Source organism: Mustela erminea, chromosome 8 (genome assembly GCF_009829155.1).
Source record: "Mustela erminea isolate mMusErm1 chromosome 8, mMusErm1.Pri, whole genome shotgun sequence".
NCBI lineage: Eukaryota > Metazoa > Chordata > Mammalia > Carnivora > Mustelidae > Mustela > Mustela erminea.
The window spans coordinates 49,204,028-49,224,225 of NC_045621.1; the positions used below are offsets into that span (position 1 = coordinate 49,204,028).

Consider the following 20,198-nt stretch of genomic DNA (forward strand, 5'->3'; position numbering starts at 1 on the left):
CCTCCCCAGTGTCCATAACCCTCTCCCGAGCCCCTCCCCCCAGCAACCCTCAGTTTGTTTTGTGAAATTAAGAGTCACAGTTTGTCTCCCTCCTGATCCCATCTTGTTTCATTTATTCTTTTGATTCTGATTTTTAAAATTATTTCCATTAAAGCTTTCGCAAGAGTTTAAAAAGTAATAATAATAATAATAATAATGGGCTCTCAGGTGGGGTTAGGGTTAGGGGATATAAGAAGGCATTAACAGCAACTAGCAGCAGATGGGAGAACAGGAAAATGCTTTACCTTCTAGTGCATCCCTGTTCTTTCAGGGACATGCTAACGGCACACAGACTGTGTTGTGTGGTTTATCTTACTAGTTTTTCTTTCTTTTTTTTTTTTTTTTAAAAGATCTTACTTATGTGAGAGAGAGAGAGAGAGCATGAGAAGGGAGGGTGTCAGAGGGAGAAGCAGACTCCCTGCTAAGCAGGGAACCCGATACGGGACTCGAGGATCACGACCTGAGCCGAAGGCAGTCGCTTAACCAGCTGAGCCACCCAGGCGCCCCTAGTTTTTCATTCTTAAAAGTTTTCTGTTGGGGCGCCTGGGTGGCTCAGTGGGTTAAAGCTTACTCTGCCTTCAGCTCAGGTTATGATCCCAGGGTCCTGGGATCGAGCCCCGCATCGGGCTCTCTGCTTAGCAGGGAGCCTGCTTTTTCCTTTCTCTCTCTGCCTGCCTCTCTGCCTACTTGTGATCTCTGTCAAATAAATAAATAAAATTTAAAAAAAAGAAGTTTTCTGTAATTGAACTATTTGTTTTACTTAGTGGTCTGATGTCCTGAATGATGCTTACACTATATCACAATTCTCTATTTTCTTCTTTATTTTCCTTTTTAAGATTTTATTTATTAGAGAGCAAGCAGGAGCAGGGGTGGGGAGGGGTAGAGGGAGAAGCAGGCTCCCCACTGAGCAGGGAGCCCTATGTGATACGGGACTGGATCCCAGGACCTTGGGATCATGACCTTAGGTGAAGGCAGATTCTTAACCGACTGAGCCACCCAGGTGGCCCTCTCTGGCTGTCTTCTAAAAGAATGTTGAATTTACTTGCCTTTTAAAAAGATCAATTCTTTAAATATTAATTTGAAGACAAAATGGTGTATTCTTATTTTTAAAATTTATAAAAATAATATGGAAACCTACAAATTAGTAAATAAAAATCTGTGTGTATGCAAATATGTATATATTTTTAAATAGATGGACAGTATTAGGAATATTTCTGTATGCTGCTTATTTTCCTGGTAGTTTAGACATAAAAGGTGAGGTCAAGCTAATTTCATTGATTTCTCTATTAACAGGCTAATTGAACAAGCCCCAGTTCAAATGGGAGAAGAGTCAGTCAGGTGGGCAAAACTGGTAATACCTTTAGTGGTTCATTCAGCTCAAAAGGTACATTTGCGGGGAGCAACTGCTCTAGAGATGGGAATGCCATTGTTGCTTCAGAAACAACAAGAAATAGCATCTATCACAGAGCAGCTTATGACTACTGTAAGTATCGTTTTGTGTAAGGATTTTTTGGATACTGCATTGTAAGTTTCTGGCCCAAGCATAGGGATCATACTGGTATAATTGCATTATGATGTAGGAAGTTCTACTTTTAATAGAACATAAGTAATTGCTTAAGTTAGTGTAGGCAATAGTACTACTTAAAGGAAGGGAGCTGTTTTATTTAGTGTTTGTAGGATCTAGGCATTTTATTTCATCCCCATTGCCCTTGGTGATAGAAGGGGATTGCATTTCTGGAAAAAGAAGGACATTAACTGATTTCAGGGCTATCTGGGTTATTTTAAGATAATATCAATAGGTATAAGTTTAAAGCACATAAGTGCATGTAATGTGTACATTCTCCTAAAGTTAATACTTGCCTTGAGTTTTAGTCTTCTCCACCATTGTTTTTGTAACATATTTATTGAGCACTTACATGCCGGGTATTGTTTTATACACTGAATATAGCAGTGAACAAAGGGAGCTTGTGGAGCTTCTTGTCTAGTGGGTCTGAGAGGTAATAGAGAATGTAATATATTCAGTGAAGAACATTATGGAGAACTGTAGAGACTAGATGGAGAGTGCCATTGGAGAGGAAGGATATGGTCACGGAAGGAAAAAGAATAGTATATTTATTTATTTATTTATTAAAATACTTTATTTATTTATTTGACAGGCAGATCACAAGTAGGCAGAGAAGCAGTCGAGAGAGAGGGGGAAGCAGGGTCCCCGCTGAGCAGAGAGGCTGATACGGGGCTTGATCCCAGGACCCTGAGATCATGACCTGAGCCGAAGGCAGAGGCTTTAACCCACTGAGCCACCCAGGCATCCCAGGAATAGGGTATTTAAACAGTAATTTGAAATGGTACAGGAATTAGCAACTTGGGTAATAGGGAGTAAACTCATTCTAGGCAGGAGGAACCATGAGAGCAAAAGACCCTGCTCTGATTATTTTGTGTTTGTTGGTGTTCAGTGAACACTGGCATGTGCAATATTTCAGAGTGTATGAGGATGAGAGGATTAGGAGAGGAGAAATACAGGGCCCAGTCACAGAGGACGTTGGCAGTATTGCAATCATTTGTTTTCCTCTGGCTTACATTGAAAACCTATTTGAAGATTTTGAGTCTAGGAGTGTTTATGTGTACTGACTTGGGCTTTAAAGGGATTACTGTGCCTGTGTTGAGAATAGACTTATAGAGGAGTTGAGTAGAAGAAGGGAAACTAGTTCAGAGAGAACTTCAGTAATCTAGGTGAGGTGAGGGAGCCTTCCAGATTTTAATACCTGGGATTTTGTTTATTTTTTTTAAAATTCAGGAGGCCTCATGGAAATGTTTGGAGCCCAATAAAGTAGCTCCAGTGTCTTTGCAAGGTTTTTTTGGTTAAGTTTATTAATTTTTTAAGAGCATATGTAAAACTCTTTATAAATTTGAAAATGTTCTCAGCTGTTAGCCATGAAGTTATTAATGTGGTTTTTTTTTTTTTAAGATTTTATTTATTTATGTGACAGAGAAATCACAAGTAGGGAGAGAGGCAGGCAGAGAGAGAGGGGGAAGCAGGCTCCCCGCCGAGCAGAGAGCCTGATGTGGGGCCCAATCCCAGGACCCTGAGATCATGACCTGAGCTGAAAGCAGAGGCTTAACCCACTGAGCCACCCAGGTGTATTTTTAAGAGTGAAGAACTAAAACATGATCATTTAAACTCTAATGATACACATGCTAAAGTTTTCAGGGAAAAGTATATTGGAAGAAAAAAATTAAGCTGAATTGACGGATGGAATAATGGCCAAATTTGTGATAAGGCAGGCATAGTAAGATATTAATGATTTTTATATTTGGGCTTTCACTGTAAAACTTTCAGCTGTGCTACATACATGAAAGTTTTTCTAATAAAACATTGGGAAAAGTTACTTCAACTAAGACAGTCTGATACTGCATATTTTGTTTTCTCAAGAGTGTTTTTTCTTTTGTTTGCAGAAATTACTTTCAGAACTCCAAAAGTTGTTTATGAGTAAGAATGAGACTTACGTTTTAAAATTGTGGCCTTTATTTGTCAGACTTCTTGGGAAGGTAAGTCTACAGTTAATAGTGCACAGTTTATACCTGTGAAACCCTTTCATTTCTTAACTTTACATTATTCATGTATACCATATATGTAGATTCAGCTGTTCACTAAAATTTGTTTGCCATCCCACAATAAGTACTTCTGCTGCTTTTCCAGTCAATTGTAAATCTAAAGAGTGGCATAAATTTGAGTCATCCAGTATGCGGATTCTCAGCTGAGGTAGAGCAAGATAATGCCCTGCCTTTTTATTTGAACTCAGTGTTCTTGCTGGGGGGTGGGGGGCGCATACAGCAAGAGAGAAGGGGCATGAGCAGGGGCAGAGGGAAAGGGAGAAGCAGACTCTCCTGCTTAATAACAGGGAGCCCAGTGTGGGACCCAATCCCAGGACTCTGGCTGGGATAGTGACCTGAACCAAAGGCAGTCATTTAACCGACTAAGCCACCCAGGCACCCCTAAGTGTTCTTTTTTAAACAGATGTCCTTTTCAGGATGTCTGGGTGGCTCAGTTGGTTAAGCATCTGCCTTCGGCTCAGGTCATAATCCCAGGGTCCTGGGAGTGAGCCCCATAAAGGGCTTCCTGCTTAAACCAGGAACCTGCATCTCACTCTGCCCCTTCCCCTGCTTTTGCACGTGTGGATTCTCTCATGCTCTCTCAAATACATAAAGTATTTTTTTAAAAAGTCCTTTACATAAATCCACTTAATGACACATTTCCCCCATTTTGTGCCTTTTTTTAGTGAATTTAGTTTTAAATGGCCCCTCGGCTTCGTGCCAAAGTATTGTCTGTGGTTCCAAAGCATCAGAAGACTGTGATGGGCCTTAGGGGGAAATTACACATGTTACATAAGCTCTGTGTAGGCATGAATAACAGTGCTATTGCATATGAGTTCACTGTTAGAGAATCACTAATTCATATGGTGTCTTTAAATGGAGGTAAATAGGAAGCAAGGTTGAGTTTGTTTGACAGAATAGGTTTTTGTAGGAACCTAACCCTGCATGTTTCTTAGGAGCAGTGGCTCAGTACTTGCTAACACAGTGTTTGCTGTGGACTTCATAGAATTTTGGCGGATTGTTAGCATTGACTATATGTTTTGTCTTCAAGCTAGGTTTGGGGTTTTTATTTGTTTGTTTGTTTTTGAGGGGAAGAGATGTGTTTTTCTTTATTGTGGTAAATGATATTTCTCCTAACCTTCATAAGTGTACAGTTCAGTGCCATTAAATACATATACAAGTTGTGTAAATAGCGTCACTATCTATACCCGAAACTTTTTCATCTTCTCCCAACAACTTTATACATATTATACAATAACTCCTCCTGCTCCCCTACCCCTAGCCCCTGGTAAATGCTATTTTACCTGCTGTCCCTGGATTTGCTAATTCTAGGCATCCCACATAAATGCACTGTTTGTCCTTCTGTATATGGCTTATTATGCTAGACAATTTTTTCAAGTCTTAATCATGTTGTAGCAAGCACTTAACTAAATTTGATTCCTATGGCTGGATAATATTTTGCTCTGTAACTTAATTTTGTTTATTCACTTGTTGATAGGCACATGGCTTGTTTTTACATTTCGGCTGTTAATAATTTTGCTGTAAACATTGATGTACAAACATCTGTTGGATTCTCTGCTTTTAATTCTTTCGGATATATGTGGAAGAAGAATGGAATTGCTGGGTCATAATGGTAGTTCTGTGCTTGACTTTTAGAGACTCCTCCAAATTGTTCTCCACAGTGGGTGTACTGTTTTACATTCCTATCAGTAATACACTGGGGTTCATTCTAGTTTTTCTTTTCCCTTAAGGATTTACCTATTTATTTTAGAGAGTGTTTGAGGGGAAGGGGCAGAGGGAGAGGGAAAGAGAGTCTCTAGCAGAATGCCCGCTGAGTGAGGAGCCTGACATAGGATCCTGGGGTCATGACCTGAGCTGAAGTCAAGAGCCGGATGCTTAACCAACAGACCCACTCAGGCGCTTCTAGTTTTTCCCTGCTGAACATGTTTTGTTTTTGTTTTAAAAAGATTTTATTTATTTGACACAGACAGACACAGCAAGAGGGGGAACACAAGCAGGCAGGGGGAGTAGGAGAGGGAGAGCAAAGGCTTTCCTCCCTCCCTGGCAGGGAGCCTGATGCGGGGCTTGATCCCAGGACCCTGGGATCAGGACCTGAGCCAAAGGCAGACGCTTAATGACTGAGTCACCTAGGCACCCCTATTTTTTGGTTTTTGATATGTTAGCCCTTCCAGAACATTTTGTTCTGTTTTGTAAAACTGGGGCGTTTTAATGTTTTTGACAATATGATAAATAGTTCTCTTGATGGCGGACTTAAAGGCTGTTGGGTAATAATGCAGAAACCGTCACATTAGTGGTGGTTTTCCTGATTGGTGTGCCATCAGTAATGATTGTAAGGAGTTACTTGTATGTAGCTGCTATCGAGCAAGTAAGACGGCATTTATGATCCGTCATTTTCAGGATTGTTAGTAACCTGGATGTAGTTCTCCCAAATAACCTTACCTCTTTGTGTCACAAGACCCACCTTGCTCACAGCTTTGTCATTTACATTACCCTTGGTAGTAATAACCGAGGTTGTATGTAGTAGGGATGAGGGGTTTTTCTGTTCACCATATATTGAGAGGTAAAAGGTGACTTTCAGTCTAAGACGTATTATGTGGGCCTTCTTGAAACATAAATCCATTTCCTAATCTTGCATATTTAGGTGGTTTTCATATAAAGCCATTTTCGGTGGAGCAGACTTCAGTAACAGTAAACAACCTTTTTCCTGTTCTCTTGTTTCTCTTTCCTATTCAAATAACTTAGTATCTGTTTCTCCCTGGTGTGAACCTTGAGCAGAGAGTCTTCCTATTTTCCTGCTTTCTCTATTTGCTTTTAACTATATTTGAAAGCATGTTAGCTCAGGATTGCCTCTCTGTGCCCTATAGATAGGGAGGTACTGTTCCCTGTGGAATCTTTCATCATTCTTTAGTTTGGTGGTTCCCTTTTTATGTACCTTAATAGTATTTTTGGTTTTTTCTCAGGGTAGTGATGCTTATGGTGGTGCTTAGCCTTCATCTGCCTTTGAACGTTCATGAGCCTCTTGACTTTTCTTTCTCTTCTTCTCATGGTCCTCCCAAGTGATAACCATAGCAGTTACTCAGTTAAGTTGTTTTGTGGCATGGTGACTTCAGACCAGCCACCTAGTCTCAAGTCCTAAGGATTTTGGTCTCTGAGACCTAATAGCTGACTACTCAGAACCCAGGGCAGGAAAGCCTTTGCTCATTTTTTTAAAAAAAAATTATTTTAATTTTTTTAAGATTTTATTATTTATTTGACAGAGACCGAGAGCACACGCACATACACACAAGCAGCAGGAGAGAAGCAGGCTCTCTGCTGATTAGAGAGATGGGCTCATCTCAGGATCCTGGGATCATGACCTGAGCTGAAGGCAGATGCACCTGAGCCACTCAGGTGTCCTGCCTTTGCCCACCTTTTTTTTTTTTTTTTTTTTTTGAAGACTTTTATTTATTTGCTAGACAGAATTGCAACTAGTCAGAGAGGCAGGCAGGGAGAGAAAGGAGGAAGCAGGCTCCCTGCTGAGCAGAGAGCCTGATGTGAGGCTCCATCTCAGGACCCGGGCTTGATCCCAGGACCCGAGCCGAAGGCAGAGGTTTTAACCCACTGAGCCACCCCGGCGCCCCTTTTGCCCACTTTTTAATTGGGTGGTTTGTTTTTGTTGTTGAGTTGTAGGAGTTCTTTTTCTGGATTTTTTTGTTTGTTTGTTTTTTAAGATTTTATTTATTTTTTTTGACAGAGATCACAAGTAGGCAGAGAGACAGGCAGAGAGGAAAGCAGACTCCCTGCTGAGCAGAGAGCCTGATGCGGGGCTCAATCCCAGGACCCTGAGACCATGACCTGAGTCATAGGCAGAGGCTTTAACCCACTGAGCCACCCAGGCACCCCCTTTCTCTGGATTATTAATCCCTTATCAGATACGTGATTTTCAGATATTTTTTCCCATTCTGTAATGTTGTCTTTTCACTTGATAATATCCTTTGGTGCACAAAAGTTTTTGATGAAGTCCAGTATAAATTAGATCTTTTTCTTTCATTGCCTGTGCTTTTGGTGTCAAAGCCATGAAGTTGTTGTCAAATCCAGTGTCATGATTCTTTTTTCCCCTCTGTGTTATTGTAGGATTTTTAGAGTTCTAGTTCTCATAAGTTTTTAATCTTTGAGTTCATTTTTCTATATGGTGTAAGACAAGGGTCCAGTTTTCATTCTTTAGCACGTGGGTAGTCAATTTGGCAGCACCATTTGTTGAAAAGAATGGTCTCTATATAATGAATGGTCTTGGCATCCTTGTTGAAAAATAAGGGGTACCCGGGTGGCTTAGTAGGTTAAGCGTTTGCTTTTGGCTCAAGTCATGATCCTAGGTTCCTGGGATCAAGTTCTATCCTGGGCTCCCTGCTCCACAGGGAGCCTGCTCTCTCTGCCTCTGTCTCTCTCTTTCTGTCTCATGAATATATACAATTTTTTTTTTTTAAGATTTATTTATTTATTTATTTGACAGAGATTACAGGGAGGCAGAGAGGTAGGCAGAGAGAGGAAGGGAAGCAGGCTCCCTGCTGAGCAGAGAGCCTGATGCAGGGCTTGATCCCAGGGCCAAAGGCAGAGGCTTTAACCCACTGAGCCACCCTGGCGCCCCATGAATATATAAAATCTTTAAAAAAAGAAAAAAAAATCAGTTGGCAGCAGGGTTGCTTGGGTGGCACAGTTGGTTAAGTGCCCAACTCTTGATTTTGTCTTGGGTCATGATCTCAGGGTCATGAGATGGAGCCCAACATGGGATTCAACATTCAGTTCAGAGTCTCCTTGAGACTCCCTGATCTCCCCCACCCCCAGATAAAGAAAGAAAGAAAAAAACCAATTGACAGCATATGAGGTTTATTTTAAGGTTTTCTATTTCATTGGTCTATATGTTTATCCTTATGCCATTACCATATGTTTTAATTACTTCAGTTTTTGAAGTAAGTTTGGAAGGCAAGAGGTATGAGTTCTCCAAATCTATTTTGGAATCGATTTGGCTGTTTTGGGGCTCTTGGCAATTCCATAATGAATTTGAAGATTGGCTTTTCTTTTTTTGTGAAAAGGCTGCTGTACCCTTTTTTTTTTTTTTTTTTTTTTTAAATAAGATTTTATCTAATCTGTTTGACAGAGACACAGCAAGAGTGAGAACACAAGCAAAGGGAGAGGGAGAAGCTGGCTTCCCACTGAGCAGAAAGCCCAGTGAGGGGGAGGGGGTTCGATCCCAATCAGGACCTGAGCTGAAGGCAGACCCCCCCCCCAAGGACTGAGCCACCCAGGTGCCCCGTGACTGCTGTACTTTCAACAGAGATTGTGTTGAATCTGTAGATTGCTCTGTGTCATATTGACATTTTTATGGTATTAAAACTTTCTGTACTGGGGCGCCTGCGTGGCTCAGTGGGTTAAGCCTCTCCCTTCAGCTTGGGTCATGATCTCAGGGTTCTGGGATCAAGCCCCACATAGGGCTCTCTGCTCAGCAGGGAGCCTGCTTCGCCCTCTTTCCCTGCCTGCCTCTCTGCCTACTTGTGATCTCTCTGTCAAATAAATAAATAAAATCTTTAAAAAAAAATGACTTTCTATACTTGAATGTGGAATGGTTTTCTGTTTATTCAGGTCTTTTTAAATGTTTTTCAGCAGTATTTTGTAGCTTTTAGTGTACAAGCCTTTCACCTCTATTAGATTTATTCCTAAGTATTTAATTCTTTTAGGTGCTGTTGTAAATTGAATTATTACTTAATTTCCTTTTCAGATTGTTAGCTGCTGTTGTGTAGAAGCACAGCTGATTTTTGTGTGTTGATCTTGTTCAGTTGCTTGCTGAATTTATTCAGTTGCTTGCTGAATTTATTAGCTCTAGTAGCTTTCTTATGGATTCTTTGATTTTCTAAGCAAGTTATTCTATATTAATGTTTATATGCTGTTCAGTGTATATGTGATTTATAGCTACAGTTGCTAATGTTTCATTTTTTTAATGTTTCCTTGTTTACTTGTCATTTGTCCGTTTTTCCCTTTTTTCTTAAATACTATTTTTTCATATGGATACTATCTTTTTGGTACTCTGGTAAAATTTGGGACTTATCTTCCTAATTTTCTCTAATGTTTTAGAAATGTTCTGTTTTGTGCATTATTTAATTCATGGAGCATTATATCTTGTGATCCTGAGTTTTGAATGTACAGACAGAACCAGTACGTTCTAAAATTTAAATTTTTAAGACTTTACATAGCTAACACTGAATAAATTAGATAAGTGAAAAATAATAGTTCCTATATGTTGTTTTAGGCAGGTAAATAACTTTGTTATGATTTTTCCTTTTTAGACGTTGCATCGAAGTGGGAGTTTCATTAATTCTCTGTTACAGCTGGAAGAACTAGGATTTCGTAGTGGAGCTCCCATGATTAAAAAAATAGCTTTTATTGCATGGAAGAGTTTAATAGATAATTTTGCTTTGAATCCAGGTAAGTAAATAATATGTTAAAATTTTTATTTTTCTGTGGATTTTTCCTCAAAATGAAAAGAACAAAGCCATTCTGATTTTTTGGACTTTGTACTGAAACTTAACCTATTGAATATTTTTCATTTTATTTTAAGGGAATAAACTTAGAGCTAAAAATAGAATTAGAAAGCCTAGGCATTACTGAACACCACTGATAGAAAATTTGTTTTAAACTATTTCAAAAATTGAGCAAAGTGACAGATTCCATTTGTGGCTTTTTAGTACTTAGTTGAGCACTTTTGAGTACCTCTATTGTAATCATCACAGTAGATCTGAAATACCAAGTATTATCACTATTTTAGAAAGATTAAGTAATTTATCAAAGATCACATAGCGATTAGATGATAGGAAACAATGTGATAGCTGTGAAACATGACTGGTAAACTTTTTTCTCACAGGATCTTTAGAATAGTGCCTAAAGTGGGTTTTCACTATTACTATATACAAATGATTCCTTTTGATTTATCGTAACTTTATCTTCCTATTGTCTAGTGGAGGTGTTTGATACATAGTTGACCCTTGAACAGTGGGAAGGTTAGGGATGCCAGCATCCCACTGCATGTACTTTTCACTTACTCCAAATTTCACTACAAACAGCCCACTGTTGACCAGAAACCAATAACATAACCAGTTGATTAACCCCAAAATTTGTATGTTATATGTACTGTATACTCTAGTTCTACAATAAGGTAAGCTAGAGAAATGTTAGGAAAATCATAAGGAAGAGAAAATACATTTAGAGTATTGTACTATCTAAAAAACAGTCTGTATAAGTGGACACATGCAAATTCAAACCCATATTCAAAGGTCAACTGTATATATGAGGAGGAGTATATAGCCCTATCGCCCTCGGCCCGCAAGGACAAGAACCCTGGTTCAGATGCATCTTCTCTCTCTCTATTTCTGCAAGTCTACACACTTATATACGCTTACATGACCAATCAGCGAGCAGGGTACAGGAGGGAGCGAATCAGGCTGTGCACCTAAACGAACAACTTCGCTAGCAACCAATGCTGTTTACTTCCTCTTTGGGCGTTCCGCTTAGTCTCATGAGGCAATCCTAACCTGGCAACTAGCCAGGCGCCATCTTTTAATGGCGGAGGCCGCCCTGGCCAGGGGCCTGCCTCCAACATAGCCCAAAAGTCGGTCAGTAGGAATGGCTATTCAATTGGGTAGTTAATCTTAGATATAATCAGTACTGTTTTTATTTGTGGAAGATTTTTTAGAATTTATTTGACAGAGATCACAAGTAGGCAGAGGCAGGCAGGGGTGGGGGAGGCAGGCTCTTCCCTGAGCAGGGAGCCCCATGCGCGGCTTGATCCCAGGACCCTGGGATCATGACCTGAGCCAAAGGCAGAGGCTTTAACCCATTGAGCCACCCAGGCATCCCTCAATACTGTATGTTTAGAAGATCTACTAATATTGATTTCATCAAGTATTTTTTCTCTGCCAAAGACAATTAATAATCCTCTCGAACCCTTTTTAGTGTATTTTGTAAGGTGATTATTTTCATTAACCATGATTTCATTGAAAGTATTGAAAGTGCATTGCCAGGCACAAATTTTAATTGTAAATGTTACCTTTTGTTTGTGAACTGGTAATGCAAGTTGATGTTCTGGACTAAAGCGTAAAGTAGTCATAACTTAAGGAAGATAAATAAAATGCTATCTGATTTGAAATAAGTCCAGAGCTCTGGGGCATCTGGGTGGCTCAGTCGGTAAGCATCTACCATCTACCCAGGGGTCCTGGGATCAAGCCCTGCATTGGGCTCCTTGCTCTGCAGGGAGCCTGCTTCTCCCTCTCCCTCTGCCTGCCGCGCTCTCTACTTGTGCTCTCTATCTCTCTTGTCAGATAAATATATAAAATCAAAAAAAAAAAAAAAGAAGAAGAAGAAGTCCAGAGCTAAAAGAGTCCATCCCTAGTATTACGGATCCAGGAAATCTTAAGGAATCAGATTCTTGTTGTTTCTGTCATCATCAGTATGCTTACTTGCAGTTACAGGAAGGATAAAAGGCAGAAGAGCAAAAATGAACTTGTTTTCAGATGAGCCATCTATCCAGAGCCTTTCGAAAATTCCATATACACTTCCCCTTAAATCTCATTAGGTAGAATGGCTAAATGGAAGATTAGATAAATAAAAAATTGGGTATCTGTCATTGTCCTGAGTGAAAGAGAGTCTTGTATCTAAGAAAGAATGGCAGTTGGCAATTTTTGCTATAGGGATATTATTGCGGAGCTCCTCTCATAGAGTAGGAGTTGAAAAAAGTTGAGAGAATTTGTTCCCACAGTGATTTGACTTTATTTTCTTTATAGAAATGTTAATTGTGAAAGATAAATGGCACAGTAGCTGTCAGAAACATTAATGCCATACCACCAAATCCATAGCTTGACGGATGTTTCAAAATCCTTTAAGTCTTTTTGATAAGTTACTTGAGCACAGGGCATCTTATTTTATGTATTCCTAGTTGTTAAACTCAATGCTAGGCCGGACAGTTTGTTGTGGAGGATTGCCCTGTGTCTTGAAGGAAGTTTTGCAATATCCTTAGGCGCAACCCACTAGATACCAACAGCCTCCTCTGTACCCCTGGCTCTCAGGTTGTTAGACCTGAGATTTTGTAGACATTGCCAAATGTCCCTCTGTAGGAAAATCATCCCTGGCACACGCAGTATCTAATAAACATGGCTTCCTCTTTCTTTTCCTTTCTCTTTTTTTTTTGACCTTATTACATGTAGTCTAGTTGTATTGAAGTCTTTGTCACATTAAAAAGTTGAGGTATACCAAGAACAGCTGATTTTTTAAAAAATTATTTTTAAATCTTTTTTCTCTTGGAGTTGATAAAGGAGACTTACATACTTATTCTTAAAATTTAGTCTTCAGCTTTTATGTTTTTACCTATGTACTTACTTTCTTTTAAGAAATACTATGCAGTGCAAAAAGACTGAAGTTGTTAATGCAGCCTTTGAGTTCCATCCACGTGAGAACAGAAACTCTAGCACTAACAAAGCTAGAAGTCTGGTGGTATCTGCTGATGAGACTTGGACCTCATCTTCCTGCTAATTTTGAACAGGTAATGAAAGTGTTGAGTATAATGCCTGGTGCGTTTTAATGCATTCTTAGATTGTTAATGATCTAATCTTTCAGTGTTCCATTTGTCATGTTAGCAGAGCTCACTATGTGAAAGGTCTTATTTTTCTAACATAGAACTTGAATTTATTTTCTTCAAAAGATATTTTCTAGTTGTGTGAAATGGAGCCTCTAAAGCTTTCTCAACCAGCAACCACTCAAATACCTATTCTTACTCAAAAGGCATTTTGAGAGATTTTTTAAAAAAGAAATTTCATAGGATTTAGAATGTACTTGTGTGTAAAAATCAACATAACTGAAATAGAAATCAAATTTGACACTAGGTTGATAAAAAGCCCGATCAGTTCTTATTTTTTGTCTCTCTTATTTCTAAGCTACATAGTGGTAACAAATAATTTAATCCCAGCATAGCTTTTCAGTATTACGAATTTTTCATATAAATACATGAAAATTTTCATATAAATATTAGCAATTTTTTTTGGATTTTGATATCTTTTCTGGCATTTAGACATATCTATATATACCACCTTTATTTTGCAGTTAATCCCATTCTCGGTTTCTGTATTTTTTTTTTATACAGTGAATAAAAAAGGATAGCTCTGATAATTTTAATTTCTGTCTTTTGCATTTCTTTATTGTTTATCTGGGATTTTTAAAATCTGTAGTCCTTGTCTTTTGGTCTATATATATAATTACACAGCAGTGAGTATATTACTGGAAATTGTGTTTTATAATAAAATATACTTGAATTTTTAGTAAGTTTTAAATTCTTAATTATTTAATGTATTAAGGCCTTCTTTTAGGCTTAACAGCATAAATTAATTGGAATTGGGCGTTAATGGTAATATGTAATGGGAACATATTTATTATAGATTCTACCATTATGAGGTCCTAACTAAGTAGGCTGATCTTACCCAGTTGCGCCACACATTCATTGGTATAGATTGGATTGGTATTGGAATGATCTTAGAAAAGAACTTTTGAGGTTCCCTAAGTTCTTTTTTTTGTTGTTGTTTAAGGGTGCATTTTTAAAAAGTTAAAATGAGTCTGTACTGACAGTCTTAAAATTTGGGCATTGTTTATGTGTGTAATTTCCCATCTGGAATTTAGAACTGAAATTTATAGATAGTACACATCTGTAGGGCAAATAAAGTTGTAATAAAAATCTTTACTTTTCCAGTTTTAGTTTTTACCCAGTGCATCCAAACAGGCAGTAGGATTCAACGTATCAGAAGAGCTTAGGAGTACTTAAATTTAACTACATCATGCAAGACTTTTTAAAAATGTGGTAATTAGGTAGTTTAAAGATTGTTTCCCTTTTTTTGTTTTTAACCCCAATAGGTGTGCGTGCCTCTGATTCAAAGTACGATAAGCATCGATTCTAATGCTTCACCTCAAGGCACTTCATCTCGTGTAGCTGCTTCTCCAGGTTTAAATCCTGTAACTCCTATACACAAAGGTAAGACGTTGACATACTTGGGGTTTTGTTTTCCTGTTTTTAAAGAGGGCTTGAATGAAGCATTTGCTCAGTTCACATAAAATGAAGCATTTCATAATTTTGGCTCCCTAATCACAAAGTTCATTCTATACTGATTGTTTTCCCTGTGTTACTGTTGTAATTGCATTGTTGTAGTTCGGAAAAGAAGGGTATTTTTCCACTATACATATGAGATGTATTACAGACGACTCTTCATTTGTTTCAGAACCAGAATCTTAGGGCTTTTATTTTAAAAAAACAAACAGATTTTAACTGACGTTTTAAAAAAAAAAAAAAAAACGTGGCTTGGGGGGTGCCTGGGTGGCTCTGTCATTTAAATGTCTATTCTTGATTTCCTCTCTGGTCATCATCTCAGGATCTCTGCCCAGCATATTTATTTGAGATTTTCTCTCTCTGCCCCTCCCCTCAAACAAACAAACAAAATCTTTTATTAAAAAGTGGCTTAATTTATATATCATTGGAAGAAAATTATTTGCTGGGTTTTTTAATTTTATGTTAGCTGTTCTAGTCAGATTTTTGTGTTTGTCAGGGATGCCTGCATGTTATTGCAAAGTATGGAGTAAGTGTGAAAATTATCTTCATTTAAATGGTGTGTGGCACTAATCTTGATTTTTTTTTTTTTAAGATTTTATTTATGCATTTATTTGACAGAGATCACAAGTAGGCAGAGAGGCAGGCAAAGAGAGAGGGGGAAGCAAGCTCCCTGCTGAACAGAGAGCCCCATGCAGGGCTGGATCCCAGGATCCTGAGATCATGACCTGAGCCGAAGGCAGAGGCTCAACCCACTGAGCCACCCAGGCACCCCGACACTAATCGTGTTTTTAACCTAATAAGATAATTAGGAACTCTGTTGTGGGCTTTAAGCAAAAATTCAACTTCTGCTTGACAAAAACTGTTTACTTTTAAAGATACATTTCATTGAAATGAAGTTAATAAAATACATTCACTTGGGTAGTTGAGTTAGTATAACTTACCGGTTTGGTTTTGTTCTGTTCTGTTCTGTTTTGTTTTTTTAGGTGCTTCCCCATACGGAACTCCTGTAACTCCCCGGATGAACTTAAGTTCAAATTTTGGTGGAATGGCCACAATCCCCTCTATTCAACTTTTGGGACTTGAAATGCTGCTTCATTTTTTGTTGGGTCCAGAAGTCTTGAGTTTTGCAAAGCAAAACAAACTCGTACTGAGCTTAGGTATTTAATTTTTTAAAACAGTTCAGAGCAAGAGTGCATTAGCCTGAGAAGAAAGCCAAAATTTTGGGTAATTTTGTATGAAATAATTATGTATGAAATAAATATAAATATAAATCTCTTTAATAGAAAACACATGTGAGACCACCTAAGATTTTTTATTGAGATGTTTATTTCATAAAGCTTGGGTTTGGCATAATTGTCCTTTTTCTTTTTTAGAGCCACTCGAACATGCGTTAATCAGCAGCTCTTCTTTTTTTTCTAAACATGCAAATACACTCATCACTGCTGTTCATGATAGCTTTGTTGCAGTTGGAAAAGATGCTTCTGGTAAATAAGAGAAAATTTTTGTTTAAACCTGTGCTTAAAAAGAAAAAACAAAACAGCAAATATTTATATAGTGCCCTCTTCTGACCAGATTGTGCTCGAAGACCTTTACATTTAAATAAATTAGTTCTCCCAGTAACCTTCTCTATTAGTCCATTTTTCATATGAAGAAACTGTGTTGTACAGAGAAGTTAGTAACTTGTGCCTAGTCACAGTTAGTGGTGGAGCCGTGATTCAAACCTGGGCTTAGTGGCTCAAGCATCTATACTTAAACTCCTGTGTTTGATAGCTTATCAAATATTTAGATGAAACTTGAAAAATGAAATAGTTTGCTGTTTAACTGGCTGGGAAATTTTTTTCTAGGGGCTTTCAGGTGTCTTTTCGAATCTTTGTTTTTCCCTTTTGTCTCAGAAGCAAAAGGTATTCAGTAAAGAAAATGCAGACAGCAGGGAAAAAAAAAATAATTACCCTTAAGTAAGTTACAGGGCCCAATGTTAATAAATTATAGTTTGAAAAAATATGTCTTTGTTGTGATAGTGTTTTATAAACTGATTATAGAGTTGAATATTTTGAGAATTATACTCTTAAGAATTGCTCATCTTATTTAGTGTAAGGATGTAAGGATAAGCCTTTATAGTCCTATCCATTGCATTCTAAAGTTTGTTTTGTTTTGTTTGGCAGATGCAGTTGTCAGTGCTATTTGGAAGGAGCTGATCAGCTTGATGAAGTCAGTTATTGAATCAGGTAACTGCTATAACTGATCAAATGATTTTTCTAGCACTCAATGAATATTTGTTTGGCTTTTGTACATAAAATTTATTTTCAAGTCAGTTTTTGAAGTGTATAGCTTCCAGACTTTCAGATAAAGCTGTTTGATAGATATTTGGAAAATGAATGTTTCTTAGCTAAGTATATTTTTATCCCTAAAAATACTATATTTTCATCCTTAAAATACTTGCATATTTAGAACTACTTTCTTCCTTTTGTTTTTTTGATAGGTAACAAAAAAGAGAGACCAGGTTCTGAAGTTCTGACCCTGTTATTAAAATCTTTAGAAAGCATAGTGAAGTCAGAAATATTTCCTGCGTCAAAAACACTGGTAAGGATAATGATTACGTGGTGGAATTAAAAAATCATAACCAAAAAAAAAAAAAAACCAAGAGTGAAAAAATCATAACCAAATTGAATTTTTTTGTTGGAGATGCTTAAACAGACCAGGTTTCTTTTTCTTTTAAGATTTTATTACTTATTTTAGAGACAGAGAAAGAGCATGCACTCCGCATAAGCCAAGAGAGGAAGAGGGTGCGAGGGAGAAGGAGGGGGATGAATCTCTAGCCGACTTAACGCTAAGTATGGATCCCCGTGCAGGGCCTGAGATCATGACCTGAACTGAAGCCAAGAGTCAAGATGCTTAACCGACTGAGCCACCCAGGTGCCCCCAGATCAGATTTTAAAATTTTTTATTAAGTGCTTTATCAGCAGTTTTGCCCTGTAATAAGTGTTATTCCATCAATTTGGAGTCATTTGAAACCTCGGTAAAGTAAATGAGTATACCGGCAATACAAAAATCTTCCTGTCAGAAGAATGAGCCATACAGAGAAAATGGGATAAAGGATATGAAACGAGAACTGAGGGAACTCAGAACACTAATTGTATGAGATTGTTGAGCTCCACTAATAGTTATTTTGTACATTTAAGAAAATATCTAGGAAATTTGCAACTTAAATGAACTCTGTTTAACCAAGTTAATGACTTTGGCATTAAAGACCTTTTTTATCCTATGTAGTAGAGAATGAAAAAAACAAATTGCCTATTCTTTTTATAATAGTGAGTCTCCCAAGATAACTGCAGATGGAGTAAACTGTACCCTGCTTAAATTCCTTCTGAGTCTGTGTTCTGGGCTATCTACTGTGGCAGTAGATCATAGTAGTTAATAACAAGGGCTCTGGAGCAAACTAGATTGAGTTTCCCCACCCAGTTGTTTATTAACTGAGTGAACTTGTCAATTTTTCTACTCCTGCCTTTTGTAAAGGAAGTATAGTAGTAGTTTTATATAATTAGGTTTATACGTGCAGTGCATGCTGGGTCAGGAACAAAATAAATGTGTCTGCAAATGCTGTTTAGTATTATCATTAGTGTCTGATTCAGATGAGATTATGAAAGGAAGCATTATGAAAGGAAGCATATTTTAACTAACATAACCTTTTCCATCATACCATGTCACTTATGTAGTTCAAATTAATACCAGTATAATACTGAATGGCAGTTTGATAGACTCTAATATTTGAGAGAGGTGTCTTTAGACCCAGCTTCTAGTTAGTTGTTCTTTGAAATATACTTTCCTCTTAAACTAGTGAGTACATAATTCATTGCAGAGTATCTTTTTTGCAGTATTAAAAAAATAACCTCAAGGGCTATTAATAGAAGAATGCTTGAATAGACTGCACATTCATACAGCAGTTAAGAATGTCTCCATATATTGATGTGAAAACTCCTACAGAGTTAGATGAAGGGCAGTTCCAGAGTATCTCACAGTATGTCATTAATGCTATAAAAGGATGTATGTATGACAGCTAGCCCAGGAAGTTTGGTTTCTCTGTATACTTAAATACATGGAAATTTAGAAGGTCTAGAAAAATGAACTCTACAAAATGATAGACGTGGTTTTCCCTGGAGATAAAGGACTTTGTCATTTTATTTTTTTATGTTTCTGCCTTTGTAGTTTTAAAACTAATGTAAATAAATTCACATTAATATATAAAATATTATTGTGTTTGAACTTCTTGAACAGAGAATCATTAATGAATGAGCATTACTTAACGATAAATTGTTAAATTAAAAATGTAGCTAACAGTACTAGGTTTTGACTAAGTGAAGTATTTTTGCGGCTAATACACAACAAAATGTTTTATTTTTCTTAGGTCCTCATGGAAATTACAATTAAAGGACTGCCCCAGAAAGTATTAGGTTCACCAGCATATCAGGTTGCTAATATGGATATTCTTAATGCAAGTATCTTAAATGTAATGCTATGATTAAAATTAGCCAAAAGATAAAGTTCCATGAGCTTTTTTTTTTTTTCCTTAACATAGTGAAACGTAGATTGTAAAATTTTGGAAATGCTGATTATGTTAAAGAGAAAAAAAGGAATTAAATGTGACACTATTAATGGGACTATTTTTCTGAATTACACAAAAAATTCTAGCAGGAAAGTTTTCTATTTGTTTATACATAGTAATAGTACTGTTTTTAAATAGTAAAATTTACTATTAAAAAATTGGGAAGCATAGTAACGGTTCCTTAATTATAGTGAAATAAATCTAATATTTACAGGATGTAGGTATTTATTGGTCCAGCAAGTTTTAGTGTTCTTTTTATATCTGGAACATACCATTCCTCAGTTGCTCATGTAGATGGAATAACTGTTTATAAAATACACTAGTTAGTAATTTTTGTGTGCAGTTTATAGAAGTGTATTTGCTACCATTGTGTCATATTCTAAGTAATACCAAAAGTTAAATTTCTTTAGCATAAAAGGATCATTTTATATAATTGATTGTAGAACACTGGTGTAACAAGAAGATTATACTTTTTGTAACAAGAAGATTGACTGCAATCTCCCATCTTTCTTCAGGGAACTCCTGCTTTGTTCTTAATTCAGTTAATTTTTAACAATAATCTCTTGGAATATGGTGTAGAAGATGAGAGGTAATTTAAACTAGTCTTTTTGTTTATATTGGAAAAGTTATTTGATTAATGAGGGTTTTTTTTTTTTTTTAAGATTTTATTTATGTATTACTTAGAGACAGAAAGCACAAGCAGGGGGAAGGAGAGGGAGGGGCAGACTTGCCCCTGCTGAGCAGGGAGCCCAGTGTGGAACTAGATTCCAGGACCTGGGATCATGACTCAAGCCAAAGGCAGATGCTTTAACCAACTGAGCCATCCAGGTGCCCCAG

The 20,198-nt window shown here is 37.4% G+C and overlaps 1 protein-coding gene across 5 annotated transcripts in view; it reads left to right on the forward strand.

Annotated features, from left to right (window-relative positions):
* Nucleotides 1-20,198, forward strand: part of RIF1 (replication timing regulatory factor 1) — a 59,391-nt gene that overhangs the window by 6,301 nt on the left and 32,892 nt on the right. For 3 of the 5 annotated variants that reach the window (XM_032355533.1, XM_032355536.1, XM_032355534.1), the window contains exons 7-17: nt 1,333-1,522; nt 3,493-3,585; nt 9,969-10,107; nt 13,062-13,213; nt 14,572-14,689; nt 15,745-15,918; nt 16,135-16,245; nt 16,924-16,986; nt 17,241-17,341; nt 19,164-19,250; nt 19,877-19,950. In XM_032355533.1, the coding sequence (XP_032211424.1) occupies nt 1,333-1,522; nt 3,493-3,585; nt 9,969-10,107; nt 13,062-13,213; nt 14,572-14,689; nt 15,745-15,918; nt 16,135-16,245; nt 16,924-16,986; nt 17,241-17,341; nt 19,164-19,250; nt 19,877-19,950 (1,302 nt within the window). The remainder of the gene's footprint in view (nt 1-1,332; nt 1,523-3,492; nt 3,586-9,968; nt 10,108-13,061; nt 13,214-14,571; nt 14,690-15,744; nt 15,919-16,134; nt 16,246-16,923; nt 16,987-17,240; nt 17,342-19,163; nt 19,251-19,876; nt 19,951-20,198) is intronic. The other 2 variants (XM_032355535.1, XM_032355537.1) reach the window with 2 other exon arrangements.